Here is an 11,847-nt window from a genome sequence, read left to right as displayed (position 1 = left end):
AGCAGACAAGAACTACACAAAATAGGTACTTACTTCCAACTGTAAGAAGTAAGAACCTCGTTGATTCCAGCCGCAATCATTGAATCTTTTCTCCAAATCATAGAGAATCTCTCCAAACACTGCACCATTTTTTAATATTTTTTTCAACGCTCACCCAATTTCTTTTTATTCATTTATTTTCTTGTTTTGTTCAGAGTTGATCCATGCTCGTGGGACTTCGCATTAAGACCTCTAACTTCTGCCCATATCGTGAAGCCCCCACTTGGGTTGTGATCATTTCTCTATATAACTTCTTCTGTAACGTAGAATATTTTTGGGAATATTTTTTTTTCCAATAATGACAAAGCCTCAAATAGCTGGAGATGAAAATGGTAATGTTGGTGATGAGGAGGTTCGCTCTCAGTGGGCTGCTATTGAGAGATTACCAACGTTTGAAAGGATCACTACTGCTCTGTTCTGGAGCAGAGATAAACAAGGAAGGAGAAACGAGAGACGAGTCATGGATGTTTCTAAACTTGAAGATCTTGATAGACATCTCTTTATTGATGAGCTCATTAGACATGTTGAGGATGATAACCTCAGGTTATTGCAGAAAATCAAAAACAGAATCGATGAGTAAGTTTCAAGGTTCAAGACTATGTTTTTTATTATGGTTCTGTTCCTTGTTTCATGTTTATATGTTAGAAAATGTAAATATTATTGCTCTCTATATTAATCTCATGTATATTTTGTAGGGTTAGTCTTGAGTTACCGACGATTGAAGTGAGGTTCAGTGATCTTTTTGTGGAAGCAGAGTGTGAGGTAGTTTATGGAAAGCCAATCCCAACTCTTTGGAATGCTATTGCAAGCAGAATATCTGTAAGTGAGACTATATCCTTTTAAGTTTCCACGTTAACATCTTAATCTTGGACTTCTTGTAATTAATTATATGCATAATGGTGATGTTTGTGACAGAGAGTCATGTGTTTAAAGAAAGAAAAAAACATAAGCATCTTGAATGGCGTCAGTGGTATCGTAAGGCCTAAGAGGTAGATTCTTGCAACAACACTTCCTCATTAATTTTTTGCTTTCTTTACAAAGACAGAAACGTTTTGGTTTTGTTTGCAGAATGACTTTGTTGCTTGGTCCTCCTAGTTGTGGTAAAACCACTCTGCTACTCGCACTAGCTGGAAGACTCGACCATTCTTTGAAGGTTTTTTTTTGTTAATTCAAACACTGAAACAATGTTTTGTTCACAAATCATATGAGTTCCTTCCACATTACAGACTACAGGAAACGTTAGTTACAACGGTCACTTATTATCAGAGTTTGTTCCTGAAAAAACATCAAATTATGTAAGTCAAAATGATCTACACATTCCAGATATTACTGTGAGAGAGACACTCGATTTTTCAGGATGTTTTCAAGGCACAGGAAACCGTTTAGGTGAGCAAAACAATTATCCAAATATTTCTTTTTGTTGAGTTCTTGTCGCATTAATTTTTTGTGACCTTAACAGAAACTATGAAAGAGATTAGTAGAAGGGAGAAACTCAAAGGAATAGTTCCGGATCCTGATATAGATGCATACATGAAGGTACAAAACTATGATGCATACATATGAATATAATATGAATTCTAATTACAAGTAATAAAAACTCTATATCATGACAGGCAGCTTCTATTGAAGGTTCAAAAACTAATCTGCAAACTGATTATATCCTAAAGGTATGGTACTTTCATTCTCTTCTTATCAGAAGTTATTAATTTTTATGTATTTTTTTTTGAAACACTATCAGAAGTTATTTATGCATCTGTTTTATTATTATTATCAGATCCTAGGACTCAGTCTCTGTGCAGATACACGCGTTGGAGATACTTCAAGACCAGGAATATCTGGTGGTCAAAAGAGAAGATTAACTACAGGTACTTAAGCATTCACATGCACATTGGTTCTAATGTCTTTCAAGACAAACTTCATATTTGGTATGTATCTGTTATCTACTGCAGGTGAGACAATCGTAGGTCCAATCAAAACTCTGTTCATGGATGAAATATCCAATGGTTTGGACAGCTCAACAACGTTCCAGATTGTATCTTGTCTCCGACATTATGCACTTCTGTCTGAAGGAACCATAGTGGTTTCACTGCTTCAGCCTGCACCAGAAACGTTTGAGCTTTTCGACGATGTGATTCTTATGGGAGAAGGAAAGATAATCTACATTGGCCCAAGGGATTATATTTGTAGATTCTTTGAGGATTGTGGATTTAAATGTCCAACAAGAAAATCTGTTGCTGAATTTCTTCAGGAGGTTATCTCAAGGAAAGATCAAGAACAGTATTGGTGTCACATAGACAAACCATATTGTTATGTCTCCATTGACTCATTTATTGAGAGGTTCAAAAAGTCTGAGCTTGGGTTACAACAACAAGAGGAACTCTCCAAGACACATGACAAGTCTCAGGCTCAGAAAGATGCTTTATGCTCAAGTAAATACTCACTTAGTAACTGGGAGATGCTAAAAGCTTGCTCAAGGAGAGAGTTCCTTCTGATGAAAAGAAACTCTTTTGTTTATGTATTCAAGTCTGGACTCGTAAGTTCTTGTATTTTTTTTACCAGAAAATCTATACTTGTTTTAACCATTACATGCTTAAACCTTTTTTACCCTTTTAATGCAGTTGATTTGCATTGGATCTATTACAATGACCGTTTATCTAAGGACTGGGTCTAAAAGAGATCTAGTGCATGCTAATTATCTTATGGGTTCTTTGTTCTTTTCAATCTTTAAAATGCTTGCTGATGGACTTCCAGAACTAACACTAACAATCTCAAGGCTTTCAGTGTTAGTTCTGGAAGTCCATCAGCAACCTAATTCAATTTTATTTTCTTCAGGTTTTTTCGCCAGTTCTTGATCTTCTTTGCTTTACACCTTTCATGTATATCAATGTTCCGTGCTATAGCTGCCACATTTCGAGATTTCGTTCTTGCCACAACAGTTGGAACAGTCTCTGTAGTGCTTCTCTCATTATTTGGAGGATTCGTCCTTCGGAAACGTAAGTCTTGTTACTTGGGACACAAGTTTCATAATAAATTTTTGGAGGATTCATTGTAGCTTGTTCTGTTATGTTTCAGCGTCCATGCCTGCTTGGCTTCAGTGGGGTTTCTGGTTGTCTCCGTTGTCATATGCTGAGATTGGTCTAACCACAAATGAATTTTTCTCGACACGGTGGAGTCAGGTAAACCAATTCTTTAGAAAACTTTCACATTTTTCTAACTAATTTTTAGATCATTATATATCCTTATCATCTCATTATTGATTTGTATCATCTCTTTGTTACCATTAGACAACATCTGGAAACAGAACGTTAGGGGAAGAAGTTCTTGATGCTCGAGGTCTGAACTTTGGTGATCAATCTTACTGGAGTGTATTTGGTGCTTTAATTGGCTTCGCATTCTTCTTCAATATTGTATTTGTACTGGCTTTGACATTTCTAAAGAGTAAGTTCACAAAACATCCTTTATATAATATATGAGTGATAGAAGTTAGTATACGCATATGAGGACTGATCTTCCTTAAATTTCAGCTTCAAATAGGTCTCGTGCGATTGTGTCTGGTGATGATAACACTCAAAGTTCTGGAAGCCATAATAAGTCTAGTTCTAAAATTGCTTCCCAGTCCAAAAATGCATTACCTTTCAAACCCCTAACTTTCACATTTCAAGACGTCTGTTATTTCGTCCAAACTCCTCAGGTAAACTGAGTATCTACGAACTTCTTTGAACCCTTTTAACAAAAGACAAGAGTTTAAACTTTTTATTTATGCTAAAGGACAAGAAGGTGCAGCTTCTCTCTAACGTTACAGGCGCATTCAAGCCTGGTGTTCTCACTGCTCTAATGGGTGTGAGTGGTGCTGGTAAAACGACTCTGATGGATGTTCTTTCTGGAAGGAAAACACGCGGTGACATTGAAGGAGAGATCCAAGTAGGTGGTTACCGTAAGGTTCAAGAAACATTTGCAAGGGTTTCAGGTTACTGTGAGCAGTTTGATATTCACTCTCCTAATTTAACCATAGAGGAGTCCTTGGAATACTCTGCTTGGCTTCGACTTCCTTCTACCATCAACTCTGAAACAAAGAGGGTAAGCCATTATTTGAAAACAAAAATTATTATATCCTTTTAGCTCTCACTTGTCTGAGAATTTTCTTGATTTTTCTTATAGGCAATAGTCAGGGAAGTTCTTGAGACGATAGAGCTGGAGGACATTAAAGATTCCCTAGTAGGACTTCCTGGAGTTAGCGGTTTAACAACAGAACAACGCAAGAGACTAACTATAGCTGTGGAGCTGGTTGCCAATCCTTCAATCATATTCATGGATGAACCAACCACAGGATTAGATGCAAGAGCTGCTGCGATTGTGATGAGAGCTGTGAAGAACATCACAGAGACTGGCAGAACTGTTGTTTGCACCATTCACCAACCGGGAACTGATATCTTTGAAGCATTTGATGAGGTAACAATAGTGAAAATAGCACACATCCCCATTTTAAAAGTCTCTTTTCTAAGAGTACATTATGTGACATTCAACTGTAGCTGGTTTTGATGAAAAATGGAGGAAGGATTATCTATCATGGACCTCTTGGACAACATTCAAGCAATGTTATTGAATACTTTATGGTAAGTTTCCACAAGATATACTAAAACTGTTTTTTCATTATTTACAACAGTATTTTTAACTACAGAGAATTCCTGGAGTTCCGGAAATGAAAGAGAACACTAATCCAGCAACTTGGTTACTAGACATTACTTCTAGATCATCAGAAGACAAACTTGGTGTTGATTTGGCTCAAATCTACAAGGAATCTTCTTTGTTTAAGTAAGTCTATAAACACTTGGGTTGTTGTTTTGTTTGAAACTTGCTTATCTTTGTTTTTTTTTTGTTTATTAGGGAGAACAACATAGTAATATTGCAAATGAGAGGTACATCTTCAGAAACACAAGAACTAACCTCCTCGACGCGATATGCTCAAACCGGTTGGGAACAGTTCAAGGCATGCCTATGGAAACAACAACTCTCTTATTGGAGAAACCCTTCCTACAATCTCACTCGCATCCTCTTCATGTGTTTTCCCTCTGTGATCTGTGGCGTTTTGTTCTGGCAAAAGGCTAAGAAAATGTTACTCTCTTCCCTCTCAACTTTCTTTAAGTTTGTTTTCTCTCAAACTTTGTGTTTACCTTTCTTCTTTGGCAGAAACACTCAACAAGATCTTTTCAATGTATTGGGCTCAATGTACACGGTGGTTCTTTTCACTGGAATGAACAATTGCTCAACAGTGTTGTTCTGCATTGCAACCGAAAGAAATGTCTTCTACCGCGAAAGATTTGCTCAAATGTACACCTCATGGGCGTACTCCCTTGCACAGGTCAACACATTTTCTCAAATCAAATCCATACAGGGAGTAACAGATAAACTGAAGCCTTAACTTTTGTAGGTGTTGGTTGAGATTCCATACTCATTAGTCCAGTCTATATTATGTGTGGTAATCTTGTATCCTATGGTTGGCTATTACTTCTCGGTGTACAAAGTGTTCTGGAGCTTCTATGCAGTCTTCTGCACGTTGCTCATTTACAACTACTTTGGCATGCTTTTAGTCGTCATCACCCCAAACATTCACGTTGCTTTTACTCTCCGTTCGGGTTTCTACTCAATGGTCAATCTCTTCGCCGGTTATGTCATTCCAAAACCTGTAAGTACCTCACACCTCTTACCAATAGAAAGATAAAAAGATACAAATGCATGAGAGTTTTGTTGATTGATATGCAGAGCATTCCGAAATGGTGGATATGGATGTATTACTTGAGCCCTACGTCATGGGTTTTGAATGGATTGCTCACATCTCAGTATGGTGATATGGAGAAAGAGGTAATAGCATTTGGAGAGAAGAAGAAGGTTTCAGATTTCGTGGAAGATTATTTTGGTTTCAGATATGATTCTTTGGCTCTTGTAGCTATCGTTCTCATTGCCTTCCCCATTCTCTTGGCTTCTCTTTTCGCATTCTTCATCGGTAAACTCAATTTCCAAAAGAAGTGATTTACTCTAAATGTTTCGTTGGTAGGTTTAGTAATGTTTTGGAATTTAGAAAATAAATTAGTTAAAGCTTTCTAAATCTGTCATAGTTGTGCCTTAAAAAAAACAACGGCTCAGTATGTAAACATTCAAAGAGAAAAGTGACTCACATGAAGAAAAAAAAAGAACTCAAAACTTTGAATGGAGTATGAGAAACTTCAATGCCTGCACAATCATATATACAGAGCAATGATTTATAGTAGGCTTCCGTTGGCAAATGCAGTTCACAGGTTCAGTATGAAGAAGAGTGTATTGGCATTTAGAAAACTCAGGTTCAGTAGATTTAGTAAGCAAAACGTTTTTGGAACCCTTTGGTAATGGTACACAATCATATTTCAAAATGGAGAGAAGAGACTTACATGTCCTTAGCTTTTTGCCAGAAGAGAAGGCCACATAACGTAGAGTTGAGGAACATGAAGACTATGTGAGTAAGATTATGAGAAGGGTTTCTCCAATACGAGCAATGTTGTTTCCAAAGGCAAGCCTTTAGGTGAAACAACACAACTCCTGATTAGAATAGGTGTAAAAACATTAAAACATATCGGAATGAGTTTAACTAGGAAAGCTCTTACAGACGTATTTATGCAAGTTAAGCTGTGGCAAAAGAATGTAAAAGGATTCAAAATAATACTAACTGTTGTCCTATGCAATTGATATTATTCTACACTTTCAAAATTTAAATTAAATGTATGACGTCAGAAAAAAATTGCCAAGAAAAGAAAAACAATGTTTTGGCTACACTAGCAATAGTTGCATGATTGCATTATAATTTTGTAAACCCAAACGGCTAATTTCATCAAAAGTCTTTCTCATTTCATGTGTTCACATTTACACCAGCCAACGGTAACCAAAGAGGCTTGACACTGATATTTGAAGTTTGGCAAACGACAAAGAGCAAAATTGGAAAAATCTTCCAAAAATATTACTTTACTCTAAAGCATTTCTTACGTATATTTACCATTTTAAACAGGAGAAATATTTTACAAATATACTATCTACCACTCTAAAACATTACCTACGCAAATTTAAATATATACTTAGTAATTAATCAACTTTAACAATGAAATAAGAAGTCAAAAAGAAGAAATCCACTTTCAGATGACTATAATTATATGTTTTGTTGGTACATGTTTGTTATATTGTAAACCTAAATATTACTTGGCTTGACATGGTTACTTATATGGCCAATTCACTTGTTTCAAGTTCATAATTGTCATCACTGATTCTATTGATTCTTCGCCAATATCGTTCTGCCTTCTAGGTGACTTGTTTGCAAGGAAAACCCTTAGAATTGTTTTATCACTGTGCCACTTCTAAAAATTTTAAGTCACATAGTTTATAAGGGTCAACAAAATATAAAAGTAGTTGATTACTCACACTGTCACACATATTATACTCAACATGCGTTGTTTGGTCAATTGATTTCTAACGTCGAGGTACATAATTACTCTCTTCAAATTCGTATCAATTTAAACGCAAAAACTACATAAGCAAAAAAAAAAAAAAAAAAAAAAAAGAGTATTTAAAAATCAGTACATGGATTTCAGTAGTTGTGTATCAAATAGTATAATCATTATCAACCCATAATTTCGTATAATGCATTATAAATTCGATTCAAATCATGTTTTCATAAAAAAAAACATATTGGCTGGTTTCTCTCGATCTCTACACGCATCATGTCGACGTCAAAAAGAAAACATTTCCACCTATAGGGGTAAGTTTCCTCTGTAACGACAAGCACATTTGTAATAGATTTTTCTTTCTTTATTATTTTCATAAAAGGAAGAAGAAAGTCGCAGAGATGGAACATGATACTCCACTTTATCACCCATTCGTTGCTCTTCTTTTCCACTTTCCACTCTTGTCTTCTTCGTTCTCCTTCTTCTTACTTAACCCATAAGCCACCAAGCCAAAACAGAGCAACACAAACACACAAAAATGGCTTCTCCTCCTCTCTTCTACTTCCTTATCTTCCTCACCGTCGTCTCCGCCGTCACATTACCTCTCTCTCCTTTCTCCCACTCCACAGACCAATCACCCAACAACGACGCTCACCTCGCTCTCCGCCGTCTCGCCGATTCCTCCATCGCCAGAGCCCAACAGCTCAAACAACCCACCTCCATCAAACCCAACGAAGATTCCCTCTCCGCCTCCTCCGCCGACGCCGTGAAATCCCCTCTTACTCCTAAAAGCTACGGCGGATATTCCGTATCTCTCAGCTTCGGCACGCCGTCGCAAACCATCCCTTTCGTGTTCGACACCGGAAGCAGCCTCGTCTGGTTCCCTTGCACCTCAAGGTATCTCTGCTCCGGATGCAATTTCCCGGGTCTGGATCCGACCCGGACCATTAGATTTGTCCCTAAGGACTCTTCCTCGTCGCGGGTTATCGGGTGTCAGAATCCGAAATGCAGATTCCTATTCGGATCCAATGTTAAATGCAGAGGATGCGACCCGAGTACCCGTAACTGCACCGTCGCTTGTCCACCGTACATTCTCCGATACGGATTAGGATCAACTGCTGGGATTTTACTATCCGAAAAGCTTAATTTCGCGGATCTAACCGTGCCCGATTTCGTCATCGGATGCTCTATTCTCTCGACCCGACAACCCGCTGGTATCGCTGGGTTTGGACGACGACCCGAATCGCTTCCTTCGCAGATGAACCTCAAGAGATTCTCGCATTGCTTGGTCTCCCGTAGATTCGACGACACGAACGTGAGCACCGATCTGGATCTGGATACCGGGTCGGGTCATAAAACCGAGTCGAAAACTCCGGGTCTCAGCTACACGCCGTTTCGAAACAACCCGAAGGTCTCCGCCAACGCTGCGTTTCTTGAGTACTACTACCTCAGTCTCCGGCGAATCTTCGTCGGAAGCAAGCGCGTGAAGATTCCCTACAAGCTCTTAGCGCCGGGACCCGACGGAAACGGAGGATCCATCGTCGATTCCGGATCCACGTTCACTTTCATGGAGCGGCCCGTTTTCGAGCTCGTTGCTGAGGAGTTCGCGACGCAGATGTCGAATTACAGCCGAGAAAAGGAGTCGGAGAAGATCACCGGACTTGGGCCGTGCTTTAACATCTCCGGCAAGGGATCAGTGACGGTGCCGGAGTTAACGTTCGTATTCAAAGGTGGAGCGAAAATGGAGTTGCCGTTGTCTAATTACTTTACGCTTGTCGGAAGCGTTGATAACGTTTGTTTGACGGTGGTTTCTGATAACACCGTTAGTTCCACTGGCGGTCGGAGTGGTCCGGCGATTATTCTCGGGAGCTTTCAGCAACAGAACTATCACGTGGAGTATGATTTGGAGAATGACAGGTTTGGGTTCGCGAGGAAGAAGTGCAGCCCGTGAGTTTCCAGGGGTGAATTTGGAAATTTGACTTTTTAAAATTAAACCAATTTATGATTTAATTTCTTTTCCAGATATATAAAAGTTGTTAAATGTTAGTAAACTATGAGAAATACTGTATATAAGAAAATTATAAATTTCAAATCAAACCAATATATAAAGTAGTAAAAATAAAATTTAAAATTTTGATTTGTAATTAATTGGATGCTAAAGTTGTGGTCCTTGTGGACGATGGAAACTAACATATGAAGCATTTAGGCTGTGTGCATTATCGAAAACAAAAGAAGATGGATGCTAATACAGTGATACTGATACCACGTCGATGTCCATCGGCAAAAAATAACCAAACCAGCCCATTATATATTCCACTAACTATAATACTATTTTAATAAAGTCTTTGATGTGAAACAAACATATAAAAAAGATATCCATGTGTGCCAAAAGTAAGATATATAAAAAAAGTAAAATATATAAAAAGGAACCTTTTTCTTTCAGTTTCGAGGGTTCAAATAAAAGGATTCGTACTAGATATTGTGGATCCTAAAACCCATACTAAGTATTTGATAGTGGTTCTTTGTAAAAATAGGGAGGAAAAAACTCCATGGATGACAATATCCTCAGAACACAACGATACAATTGGGTTCGATTTGTCGAGAATGGATTATATTCGTAGGTCGAATATCATAAAGATATCAGGAGAGATAAAGATCGTGACTGAACTCGGGATCGAGCTGCCTACTAGTTTGATTATCATCATCTCGAAAAAGATGTCGTTTTCATCGGTCTCGAGCGGGAAGTCGTTTCCATCGATCTCGAACGATACGTCGGCTTTGTCGGTTCTTGAATGAGAGGTCGTTTATGTATAAATGATATATTCAAATAACTCGATCTATCTTAATATGATCTCATTAGGTCGTATCATCTGAAGAAGAGCACGTGTCATTGACATGATCGAAGTTTGTTACTATTTTCTATAAGATTCTTAGCATTAACAAATATGAATATATATTTGCTTTGTGAAGAATACATAAAGTAACGCATCTGCTTTTCTTCTCCTTTAATAACTAAACGGTGGAGGACGTCTTTAATCACTATAGAAGTATAATGATTTGATAATCATGGGAATGGTTATAATCTTCATGGTCGTTTCTTTTGTCGAGCGAGAGTTCTCTTAAGTCACGAGCTCTCGTCCTCGGGATGTCTTTACGGAGACGTGTTGTATTCGTGGTCTCAATACAAGGCTTCATCCATCTTGCTCCGTCGATCCCAGGACGTAGAGAATCATGTCCCTTGTCTCTTGTTAGACGTGATCTGATGTGGAAGGAATGTGTTTCAAGTCATTGTTGTCTCCTCCGTCACACCTCGGTTGAGCTATCTTCATCTAAGAAGATCTCTTGTATTCGTCGTATGTGAGCTATCTCCCTCGAGGCCATGTGTTGGTATCTTCATGGATATGTTTATTTGGTGAGAATATGTGATTGTAGTTTCAGCCTCTGAGTTCGGATCCCCCGATGAGAGTGATGCTTTTGTCCTTTTATAGGTGAAGCTCACTTCCCTTTCATTCGGTATGTTGTTGCACGTGATGGGTGAGTCAACACCGAACTCCTCATTTCTAGGGCGTGAAGATAGTGAACATATATTCGGTGGAGATATGATTTTGATTTAGTTAAAATCTTGATTGCCTTTTATTGGTTTAGTTCTCGAAGTCGAAATGGTCCGATCGTGAGACCATTTATGCTAAACCGAACATGTTCTACATCAATGACATAGAACTTGTAGCGGGAAGGATTTGGTGACAAATCGTGTTCCAACAGATGTGATAAACTCATAACAACATATTTTAACCATTTTCTATCAATGGAGATGTATAACAGGAACAGAAGTACATATATAGTGATGCACAATTATTTGGTAAACTAAATTTTGAGTTTTTGTCTCTAAATGATTGATTTTGTAGCTTTTTATTTAATTTTATTAGTTAATAATATAAAAATAATAATACTACTTTTAAAGATTATTTGAAAATATTTAAATTTGCTGAATACTATTGGCTCATAGTTAAGAAAAGGTGTTTTAGTAAGAAAATAAATATATTTAAGTACAAAATTTAGTTATTTCTTGATTTATGTGAAAATTTGAAAACATCATTTTATTATGGATAAAGGGGATATTTGCATAGGGAAAATCGCATTTTTAACCTCAAAGGTGTAAAAAGGTAGCACTTTAAACCTCCACGGTCGAAAACTCTCACTTCAAACCCTCAACCTATTTATGCTAACATAATAAACCTTCGACTTGGCCTCCGTCTTTTCGTCGTCGGAATGAATAACGGAACAGTAGACTCCGTTAACAGAACAGTAAACAGACGTTTTAATTAAAAAAACGTGTTAAATGGCT

At 37.7% G+C, this 11,847-nt stretch overlaps 2 protein-coding genes across 2 annotated transcripts; both read left to right on the top strand.

The window, feature by feature from the left end:
- Positions 1-95: 95 nt before the first annotated feature.
- LOC106303271 (ABC transporter G family member 42-like) lies at positions 96-6,200 on the top strand. The gene is made up of 22 exons (XM_013739588.1): positions 96-615; positions 735-858; positions 955-1,028; positions 1,108-1,192; positions 1,266-1,425; positions 1,499-1,575; positions 1,653-1,706; positions 1,814-1,904; positions 1,989-2,572; positions 2,658-2,821; positions 2,872-3,032; positions 3,112-3,215; positions 3,324-3,477; positions 3,564-3,730; positions 3,808-4,116; positions 4,198-4,488; positions 4,569-4,652; positions 4,718-4,851; positions 4,924-5,151; positions 5,227-5,398; positions 5,468-5,722; positions 5,800-6,200. Exons 1-22 carry the CDS (start codon positions 338-340, stop codon positions 6,064-6,066), a joined length of 4,017 nt encoding a protein of 1,338 aa, XP_013595042.1. The 5' UTR covers positions 96-337; the 3' UTR covers positions 6,067-6,200.
- A 1,751-nt stretch (positions 6,201-7,951) lies between these two features.
- Positions 7,952-9,591, top strand: LOC106302031 (aspartic proteinase nepenthesin-2-like). Its single transcript, XM_013738544.1, has one exon. It carries the CDS (start codon positions 8,041-8,043, stop codon positions 9,451-9,453), a length of 1,413 nt encoding a protein of 470 aa, XP_013593998.1. The 5' UTR covers positions 7,952-8,040; the 3' UTR covers positions 9,454-9,591.
- The last annotated feature ends 2,256 nt before the right edge of the window (positions 9,592-11,847 follow it).

The sequence above is a fragment of the Brassica oleracea genome, chromosome C7 (assembly GCF_000695525.1).
Source record: "Brassica oleracea var. oleracea cultivar TO1000 chromosome C7, BOL, whole genome shotgun sequence".
Taxonomy (NCBI): Eukaryota; Viridiplantae; Streptophyta; class Magnoliopsida; order Brassicales; family Brassicaceae; genus Brassica; species Brassica oleracea.
The sequence above is the reverse complement of the archived record's forward strand: the minus strand, read 5'-3'. Positions and strand labels throughout refer to the sequence as shown.

Excerpts from the sequence above, each read along its gene's own strand:
- LOC106303271 (XM_013739588.1), top strand. The coding sequence starts at position 338 with ATGACAAAGCCTCAAATAGCTGGAGATGAAAATGGTAATGTTGGTGAT. Across the intron at positions 2,573-2,657 it reads ATGTATTCAAGTCTGGACTC|TTGATTTGCATTGGATCTAT; the intron begins GTAAGTTCTTGT and ends CTTTTAATGCAG. Across the intron at positions 3,033-3,111 it reads AGGATTCGTCCTTCGGAAAC|CGTCCATGCCTGCTTGGCTT; the intron begins GTAAGTCTTGTT and ends GTTATGTTTCAG.
- LOC106302031 (XM_013738544.1), top strand. The coding sequence starts at position 8,041 with ATGGCTTCTCCTCCTCTCTTCTACTTCCTTATCTTCCTCACCGTCGTC.